Source organism: Archocentrus centrarchus, chromosome 11 (genome assembly GCF_007364275.1).
Source record: "Archocentrus centrarchus isolate MPI-CPG fArcCen1 chromosome 11, fArcCen1, whole genome shotgun sequence".
Taxonomy (NCBI): domain Eukaryota; kingdom Metazoa; phylum Chordata; class Actinopteri; order Cichliformes; family Cichlidae; genus Archocentrus; species Archocentrus centrarchus.
In genome coordinates this window covers 22,644,764-22,670,999 of record NC_044356.1, presented here as the reverse complement: position 1 = coordinate 22,670,999, position 26,236 = coordinate 22,644,764, and the positions used below count along the sequence as shown (strand labels likewise).

At 39.7% G+C, this 26,236-nt stretch overlaps 1 protein-coding gene across 2 annotated transcripts; it reads right to left on the bottom strand.

Annotated features, from left to right (window-relative positions):
* ptp4a2b (protein tyrosine phosphatase 4A2b) lies at positions 1-22,465 on the bottom strand. Of its 2 annotated transcripts, none has more exons than XM_030740524.1 (7): positions 22,311-22,465; positions 4,783-5,075; positions 4,334-4,442; positions 4,162-4,254; positions 3,948-4,078; positions 2,403-2,477; positions 1-1,221 (listed from the first exon to the last, which is right to left on the bottom strand). In XM_030740524.1, exons 2-7 carry the CDS (start codon positions 4,785-4,787, stop codon positions 1,110-1,112), a joined length of 525 nt encoding a protein of 174 aa, XP_030596384.1. In that variant the 5' UTR covers positions 4,788-5,075; positions 22,311-22,465; the 3' UTR covers positions 1-1,109. The 2 variants fall into 2 exon arrangements, with proteins under 2 accessions (XP_030596384.1, XP_030596385.1); XM_030740525.1 differs by lacking the exon at positions 22,311-22,465 and adding an exon at positions 21,185-21,328.
* Between the last annotated feature and the right edge of the window lie 3,771 nt (positions 22,466-26,236).

Below are 26,236 nucleotides of genomic sequence, written 5' to 3'. Positions count from 1 at the left end.
TTTGCTTTTTTATTTGAATTTATTTATCTTTAAAGAACCAATACGAATTGGGGATGTTTTCAAAATGGGTACAATGATAAAAAACTGACCACTTTCATTCTTCTCCAGCTTGACTTTCAGATTGGATCTTAGGCTCTGTGTACGAGTTTAAATATGCATATTTGGAAAGAGTCCTATTGTAGCCCCAATGGGGAGACAGTGAAATCAGAAGTACCTGTTGTAGTAGTTACATTATTTTACTGCCTGGATAAGAATCTGAAGTTTGTGTGTGTATGTGTGTGCAGGACGCTCAGCAGGGTTTGGCGGACTTATCTGAGGTGGACTGATTATTGCACTCCAACAAGATTTAAAAGAACAAAAAGAAAAAAAAAAAAAAATGACATGGCTCTCAAAAAGGATAAAAATAAAAACAAAAAACAAAACTATTGGATAACAAAGTGTCCTTGCCCCCACCAAACTCTTAACTACCACACACACACACCTTGTGAATAAATATTACAGACATATTCAAACTCAGTGAACCCCTAAACTGAAAGTGACATTAAGTGAAGGGTAAAACATTACTGCATTTTTCAGGTGAACCTTTGAGTTTTGTGCAAAAAAGACAGTCACAATGTGTGTTCAGAGTTTAAAAAATGTTTTTAAAAAAGGTACATCATTCTGGCCTAATTATAATATCAATAATCAGTGGAAATAAAAATGAGAATATATCATTTCATCACCATGTTTGTGTAAAAATAAGCATTCACAAAATGGAAACGTTTATCCCATGATTACAATTGAAAAGAAAAAAAAAAAAAAAAAAAAAAAAAAAAACAGGATGGACTCAAGTTGAAAAATTCTAGCCCGTGGTTGAACAGTATAACCGGGAGGCGGGCCTATCTGTGTGCTTTAACCTTCCATTCATTGGTTCGGCTGGTGGATCCCCAGATCTGGCTTCATTCATTTGATCACTCGCTTCCTCTCAATTAATCATGACTCAGTGTTAACAAATCATCACAATAATTACTGATAGCACTCTTTTTTTTGTTTGTTTTTTTGTTTTAATATCTCCCTTATTGGAAGATTCCCCACTAGATGCGCATAAGAAAGATGCACTGACAGGCAGCCTACTGCACGCAGCAGTTGTGGCCGTTGTTATCCTTGAACCGCAGACGCATTTTGGGTCTGTATTTCTCGAGGTAAAGAAGCTGTTTGGAGTTGAAGGCTCCACGTCTCTTCCTATGAAAAGCAGAGGAGGAAAGAGGGAGAGCAAATGAAAAATCATGTGGTGGTAAAGAACGCATTCAAAAAAAATGACAGTGATTACAGTAGTAAATCAACAGGCACTTTCAAGCAAGTCAGCAATGTAGGAACTCTCTAGAACCTCATTTTCTGAGTCTTTTAGCCCCTTCGGACCAAACATCACGTGATGTTTGGTGTGGTATTGGCAACTGGCATATTTAAAGCTAACAGCACAGCTCCATAAACATTAGACACATTAAATAAGGCCTTTGTTGTTTACACAGCTATCATCAAATAGCTCTTAAAGGATAAAACAAAAAACACAATTTTAGCATTTCCTCTCAAATACTTGGGCCAGCCAAAACGAGAAAATGATTAAGCTAAAATGGGATTACAGGAAATAACCAAGCAAATTAGTACAGTTTACTGGATGCTGCTGGATGTTAATCAGGCATTTTTGATTTCACCTCACTTCTAAAGTCACATAATCTAAATCAAAACAGCACAAAATAGGTCGCTTTCAACTTTCTTTACCATGAAACCCACAACTGTTTATGGCATCCTTCAATTTGTTGTTGATGTAGCCCAGTTGTTGCTATGCCAACTACCAACTGGCTTATACGGTACATTAGCTTTCCAACTGGTCGTGTGGATGCAACCGGTGACAGGAAACAAAAAGGGTCCACAGTTGTTGGGAATTCAAACATGCTTTTTCCCAAAAGCATCTCTGATATCAGCTAGCAGCTGGTTAGCTTAGCAAAAAAAAAAAAAAAAAAAAAATTAAATTAAACACTGGCAAAAGCTTGTTAGAGCTAGCATATGTCCAAAGTTACACTGGTTTCTGCACCAGAATATTTTTGGGTGGGAGCGGTAACATCCTCCTAGAGCTAGCAAAGTGTTTTTATTCTAAAGAGTTCAACTGCTTTAAGACCCACCAACTTACTGCATATAGACTTCTTTGTAGGTGTTAATCTGACTCTAGAAATACATTAACCACTTCATTTTTTTTTTTTTTTTTTTTTTTTTAAGACTTACTGACAGACAAATTTTATAATTCCTAATGTTCAATATCAGCACACCATGTGTCTGATTTACATTAAATTCGTTAAAGATAAAACATTTTGAAAAAGACTGAGCATCCACTTACAGTCAAGTACAAAAATAGAGAGCATACTTACTGTCTTATGAACTGCACAGCATCCTCATACTTCATCCCGCACTCAATGAGGGCCAAGGCCACTAAGACTGGAGCTCTGTGAGGTACAGAAATCCAGTGGACCGGTTCAAGCACACGGACAGAGCATCCAAGAAAGAAAGGAGGAGAGGAGAAGATTAAATGCCAAGAGTCACATGGTTCCACAGTAATATGGTAGTGAAGGAATGAGAGAGGGGCGTTTAAACCTGGAAAAGAGGCCTGGGAACTCATCAGGGGTGCACGAGTTCAGTGTTGCCCTGCTGAGGCACTGTGCTCACACCCTGAGCCTCAAACACAAAACTGTGAAGACTTAGAGTAAAAGGCTTCTCCTTTCTCATAACAGGAGATAGGGTGAGAAAAGACAAATATAAACACTTTCTAGACCACTTGGCAGGTTAGAGCTCAGTGCTGACAGAGCAGTTCCTTTAGTGGCTTCTCTCTCACATAAAATTCAAGAGAGACAGTATGTGAGAATATTGTGGGGAAACAACAAGACACATAGCTGCTCCCTCCTACACTGAGGGCCTAAGCGTTAGCCTGTGTAAAGCAGATCAGACTGTTAGGCAGACAACTCATGACTGCACTAAAAGTACAGGGAAGAAGAGGAGACAGTCAGAAAATGCCAGTCTAACCAATATTGGGAATTATACAACCTCTGGAATGCCACAGCAATGCCAAACGCTAGAAGCCATTGAGAACAGATTGGCTAACTGTGCACTTGTGGTCAGGAAAGACATTTTCACACCAACACCCCCATGTCATGTGCTTCTGCCTTATTTGTTTTCACACTTGTGTTGTTATTCAGCATAACTTGTTTGTAATTCACTGTCACACTGGTCTGTGAATAAGAAATGTGGATCTCTTCGCCTGTGCAACCTCATGACCAGACAGACTGTATTTAAAAGCAAATGCCTTAATTCTGCAGAGGCAATGCCTGACTGTAACTAATGATAGTGATCATTTAACCAGCTATTTGTCTTTTTGCAGAGCACTAACAGGAGGAGACAACTGTTTGAGTTACTAAATTAATCACTAATGAGTACTGAAGATTAAATTTAGGGGGAAGCGAGAAAGACAACCAGCCCACGCGCTGAGATCAATACTGAAGAAACGATTTTGTGCTTTCTCCGGTCCTGTGTGAGAGCGGATTCTGACCACATCTCTCTGGAGCTGCTGTAATACTGCAGCGATAAAATGGTCCCTGGTCACACTAACCAGATTACTAACAGGACAGGGGGAAAAAAAAAGAAAACCCTAAAAACAAAGGATGAGACACTAGGCCAAATGGGCTGAGTTACACAAGGGAGAGGCTGGGTTGCCTCCTTGGAAATGGCATTTCTAACTTTGAGAACAGATGTCTCAGTTAGGCTGCTGCCCCTTTGATATGGATCCAAACAACTGTATTCTAACCTTCCAACCTTAAATGTGTACCACTACATGTTTTTGTGTATTATGCACAGGCCTGTTATTTGGGGTAAGTAAAAGAATGCTTTTAGTGAAGAGGAAGTCAACTGTATACTATCCATACCGGCCGAGCCCTGCCACACAGTGCACAGCGATGCAGCAGCCAGGTTTCTCTCGAAATTTGGTGTTGAGCAACTTGAGCCAGTCATCCACAATTTGGGTGGGAGGAGGGGCACCATCATCGAAAGGCCAATCCTAAAAGCATACATAAAATAACTTAGTTGAACAGCATAAACAGCTAGTAAAAGGTTGCTACAAATATGTATGTCAACTCTTACCAAGACCTGTATGCCCTCTTTCTCTACTGGAGCCTTATCATAGGTGGCATCACAAACTCTCACCAGAGTGTTCACCTCAAACTTTTTCAGTTCCTGGCAGAAATCGAGAGAAAGCACTTAAGAAAAAGCCCTTTCAAACTGACAAACAGATGTACACAAACTCAAAGCATACCTCAGTGAACTTGTTAAGTGTGGCATTGGTGGGGTTGTGGGTGATGAGGAACCTCATGCACTCGTAGGCAATCTCGACTGCAGCGGGGCGGTTCATGTTGGCGAGACGGCTTAAAAAACAATTACAATACAAATCTCTTACAAAACAAAAGCGACTTTTGGCTCAGAAGTCAGCAAAAACTGCTAGATTTATGTATTCATGTAGGGTAGAATAAATAAAAATGACAACACGTGGAGGGGGGGGGTGAATCAAGAGAACAAATTTTCACTATGGGATGATGTACACAGGGAAGGGTCACAAAAAAGGATAAACTAGTCCACAGTACTCTGGGATGTAAAAGGAAAAAAAAAATAATACAAAATTTAAAAAATTAAAAGAATAATTAAAAAAAAAAAAAAAAAAAAAATAGAAGTAGATGAGACTATCCAGGAGTCATCCAATCAGTTTACCCCATTCAGGAGAGCTGTTTGTGATTGGCTGTTCAAGGAGAAAGTGGAAAGAAAAGGTTTTTCGTATTGGTTGGGACAGGGCAGAGCAATCAGGCCAAGGGCTACGCAATATCCCAGGGGGCCTTTGGGAAAGTCAGCAGTTCCTAGTGTGCTGGCAGTCAGGGGGGTTTCTGGGTAGCGTAGTCCCTCGGGGGGCGGCCGATTCACTTCTCCACGGAGGTGAGGTGCTGTGCCTGGCAGAACTCTCCGCTCACACACGCCATATAGGTACAGCTCAAGTCAACACAGAAACCCTGTGAACAGAGGACAAAAGGGGAGATGATTTAATGAAAAACATTTCAAATACATAACCAGCACCTTTACAAGCCGTGTATTAAAGCAGGCAGCCACTGACTTAACGTGTTACAGTATACAACGCTTGGTAAATTTGCACAGCCGCATCTGATTAACAGTAATAACCATAAATAACTCATTTAGTAAATCATTATTGTACCTGATTATTAGCACGGGTATTAATTATACCACATGTTGACTTTTGAGCACTGGGTGGACATCAACAATATATGAATGCTTGTCTTTATCTATAGTAATGATATGAACTATCTTGTTTAATAGACAAATATAAATCTTTAATTTTAATTTATAGAGAAGAATTTAAATCCAAAGATTATTTCCCCCCCCTTAGAAAAGGTTTTCTAAAACGTGTGCTTTTCACACCTTATAACTAGGGATGAAACTATTTTAAGTAATTTAAATGAGAAGAGAAAGAAGGAAAAAAAAAAAACACCATTTAAAAGCAAGAAACCAAATCAAACTGTCAAAACAATCTAAAGGCCAAAGCTAAACACTGCGTACAGACACTGCTTATGTATTAAGGAAACCACCAAAACACTTAATCATTTTCTTCAGTAAATCAAACAGCATTTTATAATGCTGTTGAAATATGTGGTGCAGCCTTGCACAATACTGTTCTCACAGACACACCATGTCTGATTAGTTTACCAAGTGTGGTTGATGTGTGCAGTGCTAACACCAGCATTCCTTGCCTTGCAGGTTAACTGCCACACAACTGTTGCTGGAGTTAGGCTGTGCCAGATTAAACTATCTACAATAAATCAATTCAGATCAAAACAATGCTTAACTGTGTTGGTTTGTGGGTCTGTTGTGTGTCTCATTTTCCATCTTACTTGTTTACAAATTTCCATAAGAGACTGAGGGGTGGCAGGTGACTGCTTAGAACCGTAGACTACACATTGCACTGTTAAATACAAATAATTCATGCAGCTAGTATTTCTGATGGCAACCAACAACAATATTGAAGCATGTAGCCAGCAAGCTCACAGCTATATTATATTATTTATTTATTTTATATCTATATCTATCTATCTATCTATCTATCTCTTGGCTAATTGAAACGTGATCTGCAGTCTGCACAAAGCTGTAATCACAGTTGGGGCATTTGACTTCTGAAATATGAGCTTTTGGAATATGTAACAAAATGTACAGACAAGTGGCTCCATAGTGTAGTGGCTTGCACATTCACCTAACCAGCAAAAGACCCCTGGTTTGATCCCGGGAGGAGCCAAATCCCTTTGGGGTTGCATCAGGAAGGACATCTGGTGTAAAAACTCTGTTGAGTCAAACATGCAGAGCTACTCACTGTGGCGTCCCCTCATGAATAAGGCAGCATCTGAAAGTATCTTTTAAACATAGTTTACAAAAACTCAAAAATCACAATCATGATTGTTTCTACCTTCCAGCCAGTTAATCCTGCAGTGAAATGACAGCACTTTTGAATTACTGTCAATTCACCACCTGTCACCAAAAATGGAAAACTAATAATATTCACAGCAAGAAGCGCAGAAACACTTCATAAAGGTGTCTTTCAGAACAGGTAATGTCTGGCCTGTAACTAGCCATGGAGCAGTCAGCTGAACTGTGCCAAGTCCTTGACAGTCTAAACCCAGCCGCCACAAACTGGCTGGAACTGTCTCAGAGCAAGAGGGAGGTGGGGAGGCAGAGTTTAATAATAATAATAAAAAACCTCACTACACCTACTACATACGCAAGGCAGTGAGTAGGCAATAACTGAAAAAATAAAGGGATCGGACTTTAGCACCATGTCACAGGCAGTAGTCACAAGGTGAGGATTACTGGGTGGGCAATGCTTCAAACAGCCCCAGCATTTCAATCCCACTCTTTTCTCTTTTTTTTTAAGCCTCCCTGAGAATGACACAAGGCTCTCTGTACTTGCACCACTTTATTTCATACGCATAATTACCTATAAATTGGGGGACAACTTTTGATATCTTTAAATTGTCTCAGGTCAACCAGCCTGATATCGAGTACAGTTTAAAACATAAAATGGCAAACAAATCCACTTTCCCCTGCTTTAAAAAAAACAAAAAAAAAAACAAAAAAAACACACACACACACACACACACACACACACACACACACACACCTTTAACCTACTGTCACCTATCCTCTCAGTCAACCACCAATCACAGAGCTACTGCAAAAGAAGTGTATCAACCCCCCCATCCTACTTTCTAAAATTTCTATCCTCCCCTCCAACTTTTAGACTTGGCAACAGCTGCAATGGCACTGAGAGCAGCCTTGACTTTGTTTGTGCGTGTGTTGGTGTGTGATGGCCGAGATCATCTGTGACGCCTTTAATTACCACCTCTGAGCCTGGCAGAATAGAGTGCGGCATAGCTACAATCTGACAACTGAAGCTCGGACAAAAGGCGGCCAGGCTTCTAAGGTTTGTTTTCATCAGCTCCTAATCCTCCAGAAATGAAAAGGACAGATAAGTGGAGAGATGGGGCGGCTAGTGTGTGCTTTTCACCTGTGAAACTTGACTGTGAAAAGGAGAGCAGACATTTAAGAGACTGAAAGATGGAGAAAACACTAGAAAAAGAGAAAAAAAAAAAAAAAAAAAAAAAAAAGAACCACACACACACACACACACACACACACACACACACACACACACACACCAAGGACACCACAATGACAGATTATGCTAAAAGATGAAAAGCAACTGGATTGTGAATGGCTGCCCAGATGCACCAAGTGACTTCATACAGTTTCTGTTCTAAATGCTGCCCAAAGGAGAGTTACAGAGAGGGGAGGAAAAAAGGAGATGGGAACCCAGATTTTAAAGTTAATACTGGTCTATGTGAACTGAAGCACCTCAGGACCAGGTGGGGCGCATAAGCAGTGACTAAGAAGCAAGTACTGAATGCAGTAGTACTGAAGTACTAAATGCAGGCTCAACTGGGCCAGGTTACAGCGCTTCATGTTTCTGTTGCACTCCCTTCAGAACATGCTCACATCACATTTGTCAGTACTAGATCTCTATAGTTAGTTAAACAATCCACTTGTTGATGGACAGAAATCTGCAACTTCTGTTTCTTGGTGTTTCCAACTGGGCAGTACAGAAAGGAGTACACACAGCTTTGTGCAAATGAGACAGGTGCATGTGCTTTTTAACTAGATTAATAAAAATCATTGTTTACAAGTTCTTCCTGTGTGCATATTTTATAAACAAAGTATTTTGTGATCAATGAATAATATATTGAACTGCTTTACAAGCAAGTCTCCCCTCACCATTTTAGGGGACATCCTTACAGGAAGTGATTCACAGCTACGTGACCACCATAGAAAGTCCATGACATAAGGCAACTTAAAGCAAAAATTAGCAAAACTTAACCTTTTCACAACTTTGAGGTAAGCAATTCAAGTCGCTACCAATGAGAGCAAAGTTTCAGCTCAAACCAATAGCCATACCTGACTTGTCATCTATTCATAAATTGCATTGCATAACAGCAGATAAAGTTGAAGAAATGTTTTGGCTACCAATTCCAAGTAAGCCTTTCAAAGGAAGTAAGCAAATTTAGGCAGCATCGGGCCTGCCCAGCTGCTTGCCAGTCTGCCATCACAACATTGTCGGGAATGCATGCAAATTACTCTCAAAATTTGCAAACTGGTTCTGCAGCTATGCACTGCTTAGAGGAAGGAGGAACAACACACACACACGCATGCACCAAAATGTGTTCGTACAAGCAAAGTATGTTTAACCACACAGGAAACAAGCAGCAGTCTATTGAGAAGCCTTCCAAACTGTAGACCGAGAGCATGTTCGCAATCTCTAGCTGTTGAATGGCTGAATGAATGGCTGGCATAACTTAATGGGAATATTGTAAGAATGCTAGATCAAACAACTATTTCAAGATAAAACAGTCTTTTTTTTAAAAAAAACATGTATACATCTGTGCACATTATTTTCTGCAGCTGCTCTGCCACAAAAATCTACAAACTCTATATACAAACATTAAATTGAGATTTTTTTTTTAAAGTTACAATTGCTATTAATGCTGTATTCTCTAAAAGTTGGATCATTTTCTAAATGAAAGAAACACTATTGCAAAGAACTTGTGCTTACAGCTGGCATTTTGCACATGCGTGTCTATGTATAAGCATATATTCTAAATCGGGAGAAAAGGTCACTGAGTAAAGGCAGAGGCCCACACATTGGCTCAGAGAACGCTCCCTTGGTGCCCTGTTCAACATCATATGTTTACTGTTGGAGCTGTTGGAAAACAGGGGAAAGGAACGTAGAGTGGATGAGAAGAACCTCTCAAATCAGCTGGTACTCACCAGAACCCTCCCAGAGTGACTAAAGCAAAGAAACAGCAGACAGGGAATAAGAGGGTGAGTATAAGAGAGCAAGGAGTTCAAGTATTAGCTGATAAGGAATGTAATATCTCAGAACAGAAAAGGACACGCAAACCTAAAACAGGTGATAAAACTGCAAAAGAATGGGAACCAGGGTACAAATATCCTGTAACTGCCAACTCATCATTTTAGCTTGATTCATCAAACTGTCTGGCAAAACAAAGTCAACTCAGGCATAAAACAACCTAAATGAAAATGGTATTAACCCATAGTGTAAGGTAAGTGGTAACTAAGCTCAGAATATCAATAAAACACTGCAGGTGGCAGCTGTGAAGTTATCACAGCTTAAGTGCATGAACAGTAAACTGCTACAGTGGGAGTGCTAATTAAAAGGCTTTCGCCATGTTAAGGATTTCACTGCAACAAGACACCATAACTGCAAAGCTAAAGCTGTGGGAAGCTTTTGTTGGCACTTGAAAGCCATCAGGTGGACTGTCTCCATGGCTCTCCCACCAGGACTACTATATACATACACTGTGCACATAGCGCAGATAGCCACAACCTTGTCGGGGGTGGGAGTGGTGCTAAAATTAGAAAGACCAAAAAAAAAAAAACAAAAAAAAAAACATAAAAGTGAGAGATGGAACATACAGAGTGGAATACCATGATTGCAAAACAGACTTTTACACAAAATGGGCAATGTCTGAGTCCACCCTCATCCTCCCCTTGTGAAAAAAAAAAAAAAAAAAAAGCTACTTTTACATGGATCCCAGTCTGGTGGTTTGAGGCTAGCGAAGGTCTTGCGTCTTTTACTGACGTTTTGTCTGGAGCCAGACTGGGAATGACTGCCTAGAAGTAGCTGGAGGCCTAATTTTTGTCATGAGATCCAAGTCGAGTAGTACGAGGGAACACCTGTCATGTGAGGAGAAGGGAGGGCAGGCTGCAGGAAACTGTTCTTTGACGTGAGAGCAACATGGGATAATAGAGAAAAGGGCTCTGGAACTCACACCTACCTGCTTGCTACACCCACCTCATTCTCAGAATTTTTGCCTTCACGAAACATAAATATGCATGAATGTCAAAACAAGGTGACAGTAAAGTACTGAATTCTCCTTTTGCCTCTCTAATATGGCAGGTATTGATGTGAGAACTCAATGAGAAGATTGAGAACCACTGACAGCTGCAAACAAACTTAGAGAAACCATGAACCAGCGCAAGCAGAACTGGAGCCAAGTATCACAGGGGCATGCCTTCATTCCTGTGGCCTCTGTGAGTGTCAAATAAAAGATAACTGATATACTTGGAAATGTCAAAGAGGACAGAGAAAGAAATAGTAACAAGAAGAAAGCCAGCAAGATGTCATTTCTAAGAGATAGCCTGAAAAAGGACATAACAATAGATAGCAAGATTAAACATGAGGTGAAAGGAGAGGGGGGAAAAAAAAAAAGTAAAGAAAAAAAAGGTCAACAAGCAAAAAACCTCTAGTTGAGATAAAACAGAGAATCACACCTGCCCAATGGTCCAGCTGGTTCCTAGCAGTGACGTCAATACAACTGATAGGCTGGGTGGGCGTATAGCACCTCAAACTGGAGCAGTCTGTGTTCACACCAAAACCCAAGAACAAGAAGAAACCACTACTCATTCACTTTAATTCAGTGCTAGGAGGAAAAGAGGAGAGAAAAAAAAAAAAAAAAAAAAAAAAAAAAAAAAAAAAAAACAGCTGGTAACAAGACCTTAGTGATTTTATTGGGAGGGAAAAGTTGATCAAAAACAGCCCAACAACCACACACACACACAAACACACACATTTACTTTTTGGGTGCTTTTCACACTTGAGTCAATTACAAAGATTCCAGAGACATGTCTGCAGACCTTTTGTGTGAAACTTGTGTGGAAGAGTCTAGTCCACCAATGAGCATGAAGTAAGGGTCATTTACTCATGACGTCCCATTTTCTAAGATGAACTACTGTTCTATGCACTAAATGCTACTTAACACTATATGGAAGAGTAGGAATACAGCATGGAAAAACTGACTTCTGTCATAATCACCCCTGCAACAAATCTGCCTTCTTTTTAGCTTACGAGTCACATGCTGGGTGAAAACCCGCACTCTTATGAAAAACAAGGGCCTAGCTTGACGGTGCAGCTGCATGCTGACTGTTTTTTCCTGGTTTTACCCTTGTTCTGCCAGCTGGAGCAGAAAAAAAAAAAAAAAAAAAAGTACATTTACATTTTTTTCTGGTTTATGAAAGTGTAACATGCACTTATAAAACCCTCAAGAGGCAAAAAAACAAAACAAAAAAGAAAAATTCAAAAATAAAAGCAGGATCATCCTGCTACAATAAAACATACTACTGAAAACCTGGGGTCTTGGCACTGGGCATGCTCCCAAACAGCAACATCTTCCTCTAGCAGGATAATGTGCCCTGCTACACCGCGAAAATTTAGCAGGTTCCCACACCCCTCAGATCCCAATCCAATCAAAGGTCCACAGCAGGCATCAGAACAAACCCACTGCATAAGAGGTCCCAGTACGCAGGACCCTAATGATCTGCTGCCAATGTTCCAGGACTATTATGTGTTAGAACACAACTTCAGTAACTTCTCTTGAATGAATTTTGCTTAAAGTTATGTAGTCCAAAAAAAGTGCTTAATGACTTTCGCACTAGCTCAGTCTTTGCATTTGTATTTTACTAAAGGAAAAAAAAAAAAGCACACTATGAATTCCCTGGACAGTTTAATACCCATGTCAGTGCAGGTTATGGTGACAGGTCACCAGAGCATTCAACAAACAGTACAAACATAGAAGTAAGCAGCGCAATCCACGCTTGCCATCAGTCATGCTTGAAAACACGCAAAGACAAACAGGCGAGCAAGAAAGCAAACACACGTGCACACAAAACTACAACAAGCTACTGTAGTTCAGCTTCTACTCTTTTTTTAGCCTCCCCCCTCCCCTCCCCATGTGTGACAAACAAACCAAAATCCCCAGACATGCTTGGACAAGATGGTATTAAGGGAGGGTGGCCTGTATGCAAAAACTCCATTGGGAACACCAACAAGGATCCCAAACTGTTGTTTTGTCTCCCACGAGCTGCACACTCCTGAGGATTTGCAAACAGGAGACTTGGGCTGAAAGTGGGAAGAACTGGAGCGCGTCTATTCAAAATGTTTCTGAGAACGGCACAACACCACTTCACCTACCATGCGGGTAGGGTTGGAGTATCAAAGCTGGATTAGACCTGTGTGTGGACCATTTTTCCCCATTACTACCAGCACTATGTGCAGGACACAATATTGACAGGACAATACACTTCATCACTTGAAGTACGCTTTAGGATATTTTCGTAAAGTTAAGTAACTTGTGGTGAAATCGGTGCAAAAGGAATTAGAGATCTAATCAATTAAACTGACAAAGCATAACTGAACAGTAATGATAAAAACAAAGCTGTGAAGAAAAACACGCTTCTGCAGTTTTAAATCTTTTTACAGTTGGTGCTCCCTGTAGTTACACTGTTATACGTCATGGTAACTGATAGACCAACAGGACACAACATTTAATAATTACAAGCTGAATGAGAGACAGCTGGCCCTTGGATATCGTCACCTAATGAAATCCTTATAACCAGGACAGCTGGTCATGTCTGTGTTTACCTGTGTCAAGGCGAAACCACGCACAGACGGTGTGACTAAGCCTTCTGGTGTGCTTAGTTTAAAATACAGTAATGCTGGGTGTTTCAAAGGGCTATTACTGCAGTCCCCTTTGGGTACTACTACTTTAAAAAGGGGCTCAAAAGAAAACCTCAGGGCAAGCCACCTCCTCCCCCTCTCTCCATCCCAAGTAAAAGTGGTAACAGAGCCACAAGCACTTAACTTTAAAAGTTAAAAATATGTACGTTTTTACTAAGACTACGGAGAACTCAATGTTATGATGTTGCACTGTTAAAGGTGAAACGAACAGCAGCACAAAGTATAAAAACCTTCATAAATACTTTCCTTTGCACTTGGTTGTTTAAGACATTCCTCTTGTTAAAGCCTATATGTGGATCGTCACTGTTTGATCAAGCTTACAAATAGGTTGGAGTAAAGAATGAGCCTCTATTAATCTCCAAACCAGCAGATACGCAAATATCCTCAGGGCTGCCCCGCAGCTGGACTCCTCAAGCCACAGCACACCTCTTTGAAGGGTTTATAGATTCACCACAACATCTCATCTAAACTTGCTCACATGCTTTTAATTTTCAAACACTACTGAAAATATGTTAAGCGACTGAAACATCAAATGGAACTGTCAAAAGGCCTAGCATCTGTGTACCCACTAACCCAAGAGTAATGCAGCACTGAGGTGTGGATGATTCTTTTAAAAAAAAAAAAAAAAAACAGTTCTGTGCCCACTGAAAATGTGCCTGTTCCAACTGTTTGGCCTCTGATAGGCGTGCTTGCAGCTTTCTCAGCATCATCCATCAACTGCTCATCTAAACTACGTCATATTCGACAGTAACTGCATCAGGTTATCAGAACATTAAGATTAAAACTAGCCAAGCCAGATATAACTAGGGGTGTAACAATTCTCTAAAACCACAGTTCGATTCACACTTGAGTTTCTCTTTTTTAACCAGAGACCTGATCACTTGATCATAAGTTATTTTGATGCATTTGCATTTCCTTGTTACTTGACCAGTTTTTAAATATTACAGCTTTCACCTCATCAGCATGTGTTAACTGGGCATTAACAGCCCCCCTATAAGAACTATGGAACAGAAGGATGAAAGTTGTATAGAGGTTAATATGGTGCCAGGTATAACTTGGTCTAGGATCAATTACTTAATTATTTTAACTCATTTACACACTATCAAAGACTTGTCTTTTTAAATATTTCAATACTGTAGTTAATCATCTTCATATAATTTTTAAGCCACTGTTAATATTAATAGATCCTATTTGTCAGAAGCTGCCTATATGGGACCTCAGATTCAAAAGGATGGCTGTGACACAATTTAATCACATTATATCATAGCAATCCTTCTCAACTGTAGAATGAGCAGTTTTAATTGGTGCATACAAATACAGTGGTTATGATGGTTTCCTTTCATCACAGGACTAATGCGTACTTGAGATAAACTCTGGAAAATATATTTGTATATCAGTGTGGGGTAAATAACTGAATATTAGGCGTTTTTCTCATTCACATATGGTCATTAAAATACAGAATGAATTCTTTTTGCTGTGTTTCACACAGAGGGAGGGAAATCATTTGATAGCCCAGCACAGCACCGGGCAGAGGTCCTCTCACGCCATGCTGAGAACTTTACCTGGTCACTATCGGAACTGTTCGCTATCACCGCAATTAGCAAGCGGGCACAGCCATTACATTACAGAAACGATTCCCAGAATTGCCTCCACCATTCCGTTCCGTTGTTCCATAGATTTTTTCCAGCGGAAGCCCTCTTTGTTTGTTGAAAAGGCGGGGTCATGACATAAACAGGATGGAGTTTTCTTGTTACTGCTGGAGTGGCTCTGGGATGCTTTGATATACTGGTTTAGCAAAGCATTTTTCAGTCAGCAGTGACTGAAGCGAAATTCACTGTTGGGTCTAATTAGTAATTGTAGACAACAACACTGATGTAAGTCACCAGACATTACGCCAGCACCAAGTGCCATAACTTGCTTTCCAAGAACTGCTCATCTAACCTCATTCAAACTGTGGCTGCACTTTTTCAGTTATCCCAGCAATAACCATGAAAAGTAGACCAAACACACATTGAGCCCTGCGACAGACTGGCAGTCTGTCCAGGGTGTACCCTATGACAGCTGGCTCCAGTCCCCCACCACACCCCACCCCAGCGATCCTGAATGGGTTAAGCGGAAGAAGGTGGATGGATGAATGGATGAAGGTTAACAGCAAGATTATTTCCATAAGCACAAGTCATGAATCTGCTGGTCTGTCTCAACCATAAACAGTCCATTATAGTTTAATATTTCCCAATGGTAAACAGGGTGGTTTTCTTTAGAAATGTTTGGTCATGCATATATACACTGTAGAACAGAAGCCGCATTGCTTACTCACAGTACCTAGACATCAGCTCTCTCTGGGCAATTAATTTACAAAATGACTATTGATAAGCTACAACAAATTAAGTTTGCAAGCAACAAGTGTGTGTAACTGGTTCCCAAAGTAATTGTGACATCACAATTATCACAAATAACACTGAGTAAAACTTGTTTGTTTTTTTTAAATGGACTAAAAACGCATTTGTTGAGCCAAGTTTCTCTTGATAAACCATGACTTGTTACTCTATTACTAAAGTAGCTGTAGTACCACTGACATTTAAAAAGCTTAAACATTTTTACTTCTCAAAATTTGTCATCTGCAAGTCAAGTGTTCACTCATGATTTGTCACAACAGTGACAGCAATAGCATTAAAAAAAGAAAAGAAAAAAAAGGGGATGTCAAATGCAGCTGTCATGTCAGCTTATTTTGCATCTTTATATCTACTTACTGGCAGCTCAGTGTGTTATGTTGTTGTGTGCAACAGCTCTTAGTGCCTGTGGTGTCGGGCAAAACCTGTATGTATTGTTTCTACTAGTGAACATGCCATCCATATTTGAGAAAAATATTTGATACTTTCAGCCAAAAATGGTACAGTAAAAATATTAAGTAACTGTCAGAATTGCTTATAATTCCCCAGCTTATGTTGCAGACATTGTGATAATAGGCAGTCTCTTTCCATTCCATATACAGAACAACAGGTTAACTCTCTCTACTCCCAAAGGACAGGAGGTAATCTTCCTGCAGAGAACTTCTTGTACTGGCTTTTTTTGTCTGTGTAAACTGGGCTAGAGACAGGGAGGTGAGGGAACATGTAACCCCCTCCTTCCATTTCCATGAACAGATGAACACCCACAACACACGCACTCACACATGGCAAAGCCCACTTATCACACTGCTTTGCTGCCTCTGAGTGAGCACAGATAAACAGTGTGATGATCAAAGGCCTCTGATAGCACTTGGGGGGGGGACTGATCCATCTCTGGAAAGCACTGAAAGAGACCAGAGCTCAGTACCTTAGAAATGGGAATGAGAAGCAGAAACCATTTAAACAAAAGTCTGTTCTGTCCTTGGTGCACTTTTAATCACACTTCTCACAAAACAAAAATCACCACAAACTGACCAATTACATGGGGGGAAAAAAAGAAAAAAATTAAATAAATTTTTCTCTGATTTCAATGAGGATCAAAAGTGCAAACATACAAAGTAAACTGACAAGAAAGACAAAAGGTGCTAAGTGTTTCTGCCAAAAATGTGCTCCAACAAAGGCTGGGCAAGTTATCAAATGATACAAGATCAAGACACAAAATGCAGCAACACTAAAACTACAGCTGAGGCTGTGGACCAGCTCAACAATAAACCAATGGAAAACTCTACCATTAGTGACTAAAAGGATCCACTAATAATGAGAGAGCGCAGAGATTTCTGCTTACAAGATTTACGATGCTGGATGCAGAAAGCGAATTTTAACGATATGCCTACAGAGATGAACAAGCAAAAACGTCACAGGGGAGCCCCAGGTAGAGACCAGCAGAACTTTAACCTGTTTGTACAAGAGTCTGTTACACATTTTCCCAAAGTTTTAAATGATTACCAAATGACTTCTAAAACTCATCCACTCAGAAAAACCGATTACTCTTCCACGGGGTACCTTTAATGTTCTATTTACATACTCTATAATGTGTATTACAGTTATTTTTCCCAATATGACTGATCTCCAACCACAGGACAGTCAAGTTTTCTGTTTTGATCTGGAATATGGGTCGCCGGACTATATTCAGCCATCTGAGCTCCTGTGATAAGTGATAATCTCATCTCACAATCCTAAATCTGCTCCAGGATGACATCTCCCAGCACAGACAGAACACGTACCAGCAACGAGCCACACCTCTATCTGCAAGCTAATACATCACTTAAGCACTGCAAGTCAGTATTAAACAAGAGTTTTAACAAGAAATCTGGAGTCGTACAGTCAAATATTTGGATATATGTTCTTTCAGTACTTCTCTGGTTGTCAATTTTGGGATTCCATTTGCCCTTTAAAAATAAATAAATAAATAAAATAGGAAACGTATACCATCTAGCTTGTCTGCCTCACAGTCCTTTCATTTACAGTAGTGATGTAAAAGCTTCTGTTTACCTCACTGTCAACAAAATTACCACTAGATATTGCGCATTTTTGTACCACCTCGCAAAAAAAGAAAGTGGCAAGAAACAGCACTGCAAGATTATGAAGCAAAGCCAACTTTTTTGGCTGTGTTCATTTGTGCCCTTTGCAGCAGCAGGGCACAGTGTTGATTCTCATTTTCTGAAGGATCACTTTCCATTTGAGTGTACCCAAAAACTCACAGCACAACAATTATGGCAACAATTAATTCCCAATTTCTGTAGTGATTTTGTTGTGGTTACAAAATGAGACAAATTGTTGCTGACCCACACCTATCCCTGCTTGCTGGACAAAGTTCTGAACTTTTGCTGTGGCTACATGTTCTAAATACTGGCTAGTACGAGGAAGATGTAGACAATCTTCAGCATACTGACTATAAAGCTAGTATGCAAATGTAGTTGATATGTATAGGCCTTGTCATCTTATGATCCACAAATAGTGAGGCTGATGTTTGACAGATCTATTTTGTTAGCCTTTAAAAAAAAAAAAAAAAAAAAAAAAAAACAATGTATAAACATAAAGATACATTGATTTTAAAATGTTCATAATAAGATGGAACAATGAAACAATAAGCAAAGACTGATTATCATTCTTGCAAATGTTTGTAAACAGTAAGTAAAACTAAGATGTCCAAGGACAATGACAGACTCTAGTTTTAGTTTTTCATTACTCAGTGTTCGAAAAGAAGAGTGACAGATAGCTGAAAGATCTTCAGTTACTTTGATAAGATTATTTTCCCCCTTTGGCATAAATGGGTAAATAAATGGAAACAAAAATAAAATACATTTAAAAAAAAAAAAAAAAAAAAAAAAATCTTACTACTGGCCCAGATTTTCACAACTGGTGTATCCTTAAGAAAGGTCAGTAAAAATACAAGGTGTTCCTTCCACAGTCCAGATAACAATTACTTCCACTCTATCAAAAAACTGACAGCTGCTCCCTATAGAGGTTAACTGGTTTGTTGTTTGAAGGGCACAATGACAAGTTTATAAGTGTGCCAGGCTCATGGGTTCATTTAACTATTACCAATATGTGAAAGAGCCAATTCATGACAGATTTACAATAAAAAAAAAAAAACAACAACATTTAAGAAAGTAAACTTCCATGACTGTATAGAGGTCGGTTTGGGTGCAGGAGTCTCAGCAACAGTCAGACCCAGAAAAGAGAATGTCTGCTCACATTTTTGCCAAGAGGTGCTGAGTCCCACCACAACATCAATTCTTCTGACATTTGGAAACCAGCGCTGCCTTCTGACAGCAGCATCAGGGGATGCCTGTTGCCATACCAACAATTATCCCTGTGGTAGCAACAAGTGCTCCTGTGGGGAATATAGTGTCTCTTGATAAGAGATCAGAGAGGAGCAATGGTGCTGCCACTAAATATTCACAAAGTAAAGAAGAAGAAGAACTAAGAGCCCAGCTATAATGAATGTTAAGCTTCAGAATAGACAGCTTGTTCATATACTCTGATCAAGGAACTTTCAAACTAAGAGTCAATGCCTCTTGCCAGAACCATAACACACCCTGGGATCTCAGATTAGCTCCTGATGGCAAATCCATCTTTTTGAGATTCTGGTTACATTGAGCACATTAGTTTGAGCTTATGTTGTGAGAGGCAGTCACACATTTCAAGTGTTTAATAAGCTGCTTAAGGGTGGGTGGCGGGGCTGCAGCAAGAAACAAAAAAGCACCTAGGCAATGGGCAGACACAGCAGGTTTGTTGTCTAGACCACAACTGCTTCAAAAAAAAAAAAAAAAAAAAAAAAAAAAAAACAGCACACTATCTAAAATCTGAAAAAGCAAACAGCTACAAACAGCTGCTTGAACAAAAATAACACATATTTCTATCGTATGTTTTGGCAAAGGACTCAGTGTTCCCCTGCTAACCGCAGCTCTGACAGCTGTAGCTAAACAAGGCAGGTGTAAACAAATAACAAAGGAAGATCCTATTCCTACCTGTTGCTATAGTTTCAGCAGGAACCCCTGCAACAGGATCTAGGAGAGGTGTCAATCCGTGAGACGCTGCCAGTGCCACGAAGCCTGTTTTTGCTTCATCCCAACACTGTGGCAACAACAGTAAACACTGTGCCAATCACTGTATGATTCATTAACCCACACACTTTTCAAGAAACAAGCCACACATAAAAAGGTGCCCACTAATACATAATTATATATGGGTTTCACTTAATAACCTTGCAAAGAGGTAGCAAAAACTGTGGGCAGCTAATCTTAGCTTTCCACTTTGCACTGATTTCAAAAGAACTTCTACTAAAGCCAAAGATAGGGGCGAGCCAGCCCACTGTAGAACCGAAACTTATGTTCTATTCTCACCACAGCTAGACGTCCAGGAGAATAACTAAATTTTAAACTGCCCAAATCTGTTAAGGCAGACAGTGTGGAATGGCTTCATTGGCTCTACCTTTCAACACTCAGTCACCCTGTGGCTAGATGGGCTGAAAGCCCGCAGGCTACAACATAGGTGTGCTTCTCCCCCAGTAACCCTCCTTTGTAAGCTGGTATCAAGTTACTGACCACTGGGTTCACCTTTCACAGTTACGGTAACCAAGGCTGAGAACTTCCCATCTTGTCAGTGTACTTTTTTTCCCTGTGCTGCTAGTAGGCAGCTGAAGCACCCTTAATCCCCATTTGGGTAAATTACCAACCAATTAGCATATTTAGTCCTTACACAAGAAGTTTGAGTTAGCTAAGAAAATGGCAAAAATTCAAATAAGGATGTTTCAAGTTTAGCCTGAATGCACAAAATAATGGGGACTGGACTCACAGGTAATGAGAGTTTGCCGTGAAGAGTGGAATCTCAAATGAGTATAGGGCTGTCTTTAGCTGCGGGATGTGCTATATAAGCAGACTGAGCCGAGTGTTGCCATTTCTAGATTGGCCGGTGCATCATGAGTCAATTAGCTATAAAATAAAGCGGGTCATCTGTGCCCTACTTCGACAAAGAAACAAAATGTCAGCTGAGTGTAAAGACGCAAAACACTACAATGCTGATGTTTTCATTTTAGCCTTTTATGAAGCGAGTCTATGCACTTTACCGCTTACCTCAACTTGACAGTACAACTTATTTCCGCTGCAGTTTTGCCAACATTCCCTGAGTTTGCTTTACTAAATGCAATCTCACACACCTCACCTTTCCCATCTACACGCAAACCAGGTCACCTTGCAAGTGACTCATAAGCGTGAATGTATAATTAGCTTACCTGTTATACCAGTTACTCATTGACTCATCCGCCCTGTTGGTAGAATGGTTATTTTGTTGTATTAGCGCCCACTAGAATTTACTACCAGAGGGGAGCCTCAAATCAGTGGAAGATCATAAATTGAAAACTGAGAGGCATGGGAATGCACCGCGGCCTTTAGTGTCACAGCTGCTTCAGTCAACTTCCTCCCCAAGTGCATTTCCTCATTTCACTTCAGCCCACATGGCTAAATGGCTGGGCGCTCTCCGTTTTAGGAAACCAAACGAGGCTAAATTATAGACCCACCTAACTCCAGTGTTGGCTTTTTTCTCCTTTTTTTTTCCTCCCCCTCATTGAAGCCGAGCAAGTTTTCCGACTCCAACGAGACAGCCAGCAATAAAGCCAGCAGCACGACAGCCCATTCCAAACAAAAACCGCGACGACAAACTGCAGCAGAAATGAAATATCGGTTTGCGGGATATTTCATGTTTTGTTTTGGTTTGTTTTTTTTTAAATAAACCTGTCAGCCTGGCAATTGGCTTCCAGTATATGGGTCACCTACACTTCGGGTCAAGATTTGTCACAAAGGGCGGAAGGCAGTTAGCTAGCTCAGTCGCCATCTAGTTACCTCTCAGCTTTTTACAATCTACAAACGACCATCACAGACATTTAAACATTCAATACACATAAACAGTACCACTGCTAACAGACGGGACTAACAGGACAGCTAACAACGTGAACAGGGACCCGTTACTATTAGGCTAGATGATGTTTAGCAGAAATGCTACTGTAACCTGTACTCGTGTAGAGCTAATGTAACGCTAGCACTTGTGACATTCCGGACGACGTTCAGTGTAGAAAATACAACAGTATAAATACAACCAGACGTATCCTGGTCCCAAAACAAAACAAAACGCTAATCACAACCCAGCCGTGCCAGTGGTCCCAAGGCTAGTCAGATTTTTTTCTTTTGGGAAATAGACATAGCCGCGATAGCAAGGTAGCGCAGCTTTGTTAGCTAGCGGGATAGCTAACGCACTTTGCTTTTGCCAACACTCTTTAGACCAGAAGTGCGGCAACACTAGTCGAGATAGAGGTAATTAAATTAAGTGTAGATATCACATATGAGGGGCAGCAAGAATTAAAATTCATACCTTTACCGCGATTTTAGACAGACTATAGCACACCGTCCAAGCTTTGCTCTGCGAAGCTAACATTAACGTGGCTACATACTGGACCATCTTCTCGGAGAACCCCCTCTCCCTCCCTCCATGCAACTTACTTTGGCTGACCAGCCGTGTGGTGATAATCAAACATGTATAACAACTTTTAATTGAGCTCTAGCGGATCTGTAGCGCTACAATCGCATACAATCAAAACAAAAACAAGTTCCCACAGGTCAGTTCTAATAGTTTAGTCACTGACTACTTACGAAGAGCAGGCTGAACATTGAAATCCCGTGACTACCCCGGAGAAAGTGGAGGAGTGCAGAAAACCGCTGTCAGATCGCCTTTTTGTTCCTCTTTAGTGTGGCAGCTTGAGATCTCGTCGGAGGTCGGGAACTGTTGTCGGGGAGGAGCCTCCTCCTCGGTTTGTACAGACCTTCAGGGACTGTCGGAAATGTGTAAGACCAGGCAGCACGAGTTAATACTCAACAAAATTAGGCCCACCTGGGCAATCTGTAATTTTAAATGCAGACAGCTGTAACCCTGATTAGTCTGAATTTATTTTCTTGTTTGTTTTGAGTCTTTCTTTCACGGCCCTTTAACCCCAAGGAAGCGGAAACTGTAATACATTTCAAGTAACATGCATGACAGCATTTGGAGGTAATTAGTTTCCTGCTCGTTACTCATGTTGGTTTAGTGTAGCTATTAATAATTTAAAAAAGTGCTAACCTTTCATACTTGCTATTCCCTTTCTCTACAACAGCACACGTATGCGCGTTTAGTCGTGTTTGGGGTCACTTGAACCAGAATTGTCGGGATCACTCGAACGCCACATGGATGGTCTGGCGTCAGTACGACGTAAGAAGAATCCGGTTGACTGATGACAGCTCACCATGGTGACGACAGTTCCAGAAAGTAATAGCACCATATTATCCTGTGCTCATGGATTGTTATTTTTTTCTTTTTTTTTCTTTTTTTAAAGATGTTACTTTCTTATCTAATCACAATCCGAGTAGCTCCAAGAACCGTTTTGCTATGAAAATTATAGACTGTACAATCGCCTACAGTCATATGTCAGAGTTGGTGTTGTTTTAATTAAAAGCTAGTTCGTTTATGTGTTTGTTTGTTTGTTTATCCACACATTATGTATATATTTGTAATAATATTATTTTTAGGCCACGTATTCCATATGCAAAATATTTATACAAAGATGTATGTTGCTTCCATATACATCCAGTTATCTGACCTACCTGTTCTTCTACTCAGCCCTAAGCTTACTATCCAATCATCCATCTGTCTGAGGCCTGAAACACTATTTATAGTTGTATATCTCCCTCTAGTGTTCGTGCAACAGATTGCTCTTCAAATGTGTCACGCAGAGAGCTACTCACTTTTTACTGTTACTGAGATTTTTATTTTTTCAAAAGATGTAGCAGTCACTTCTACGTATACCAGTGAATATACGTTCTCTTTATTATATAACCATGCAACAGAAAGTCAATGAAGCCTGACACCAGCATAAAAGAAAGTTTCTGTTTTGTTTTTATTATTATTGATGTGGTATCAATACAATCAAGTACTGTAGATTTTGTATAAGCAGACAAACATTTTCAATCAAAAGGAGTGCATTTTATACCCAAATTCTATTGCATAGTGCACACAATAGCCTTTTACGACAAAAAAAAAAATCCTATACGTTGATACATTGTACATTACACAAATAGAAAATAATACAAATAATCCTTCACAAACAACTCTAGAATGCTAACTACAAGTTGTAAATGCTCTTTAACTCATCAATGCTGTTAAATACAATTTATATGTCCCAGGCTTCGGTGGTCAGTTTTGGCATCCCTATTAAATTATCATAAATGTATAAATACATCTTCATTAATTTCATGTGCAAATGGGAATGGCCGTTTGTATACTGAAACTAAAACAAACAAATATCCCTTAAGAACCGAAGCAAGGCTTTCATGTTTTTTGTTTTTTATTTTTTAATAAAGAAAATCAGAACACGTTTGAGGCGGTACATGGATCTTACTGACACTTGTTAAATGATTTGCACACAGAGCAAATTCAGCAAGCAAGTGACGTTGTCTATGAAAATATGAGGACAGAGAGTAATAGCCGCATGTAGCTCTCATCACTGTTTCACAATGTGTCAAAAAAAATAGAAGGTGATTAAAGAAAACAAAAAAAAAGGCAACATACAGTACATAACGAGCCTTGGACTGCTTTGTAGACTCACATAGCAACAATGATACATAACAGATGTCGGTGTGTTCATGTTATGAGACAGAAAGGGTAAGGGTAAGTGCATTATATAGATGGAGAAATACTGATTATCCCACATCCTCATACTACTTTTCCAGAGCAATGTGAGGAATTACTGTTTATGCATTGTGACCCACCATAAAACAGTCAATTATACATTCATTCTAATGGGAAAGCTAAATGTTTGGCACCATGTTCGTGTACATTGACATTCAAGATGTACGGTAGTCATAATTCAGTGTTACAAGTGTCTGGGCGGCATAAGATAAATTGGAATTCTGAAAAGTTGGAATTATAAGCACCGACCTTTCATTGTTGAGTTTTTGCCTAGATCTCTATCTTTTGTCATCTGCAGCTAGTGAATAACATTTTGTACATTTCATAGCATGTCTTTTTTTTTTTTTTTTTTTGGTTCGTGACTTGGCACAAAGTAGTTATTGCACGCCTTTACACCTTTCATCTTTTTGTTGTGCTGTGTTGTAAAGAAAATCTTCTGCGAGATTCTCTTTAAAGCTAAAACAACAAAAAAATATATATATTCTGATGGAATATTGACAAAACCCTAAACTCTTCCTATAGTTTTGTAACTTCATTTAGTTTATTTTTATCCTTGGAGAAGTTTTCATGACCTGAATGACAAGGGGACAGTGTGACAAATCTGCACACACAGACACACACATATTGACACAGTGACAGACAGAAGGGTACACCTACTAGAACATACAAGTGCATGCATACACAGAGTGAATCTTTAATGCTTCATCCAACAGAAACGAGTAAACACACCTCTGACCTACCACCTTTCCCAGAAATCTGGCAGGGTTTTGTTAAATGTTACACAACCTGCGTTTCGCAATCTTCGGGCGACAGTCAGACCCTTTATTTATTTATGGAGTAAAGGCAAATTGATTCTCATTTCCAGCTGTACGCTTTGACATTATTCACTTCGGAAACATCCTGTCATTGTGGCCACAGATGTTCCAAAAAAGTCAGCAACAATTAAGCTATTCTTGACACACTGGTTTAGAAATAATTAGAAAGTCATTTCATTTAGAACTACAAAAACAATTTTAAAAAAATTGCTCTCATTTGCCCAGCAATTATCACAAATAACGCAGGGACTGGCGGTGAAGGAATAAATTGGGGTGGGGGGTATATCATCCTGTCACCTCCCCTTTTCTCTCAGCAGAGTCAGGTTTTCAAAATCCTCTAAATTTTGCATCATGTGGTTGGAATATTTTGTTTCGGGTTTTTTTCTAGTCTGGCAGTGCAGATAGCTCCTTTGGAATCAGAAAGTGGTGTGGTGATGGGAAAAATCAGATCGATGGAAGGAAACGGGCTATTGATCCAGCAGTATATGTGTCCTTACTCTCCATTTGCACTTGCTTTAGGTATTTATTTTATGGCCTATAAATATTGACTGTGTACATTATTAACATTATCCTAAAGGCTGAGGGAAAAGAAAAGACTCTTGCTTGATGTTTTTCATAGAATTCATTTTTCTGGACTGCACGTTCAGTAAATTATAAGAAAAAGGAAGACCTACCATCTTAAATGGTAGGCTACTAAATGCATAATGAAGTGAAAAGAGACCCCACACCAACAGGTGCTTATGCTAACTGTCAATAAATATATCTAATTCTAAAACCAACTGTTGCTGAATTCATTTATAGCAATAATTTGTTGCAATAATTTATGGTACCAAAAAAATTTCAGAAAAAGGTGAAATTAAATGGCAATACCACACACCGAATACTTAGTTTTGCAATTATGCAGTATGTCTTGTATGTTGTATTGTTGCTCTTTAATATGAGTATAGCACTTTATGGTTTAAATAACACACAAGGGGAACATGACTGCAGCAAGGAAACCAAACACCCCCCCACCCCACCCCACCCCACCCCCACCCTGCAGA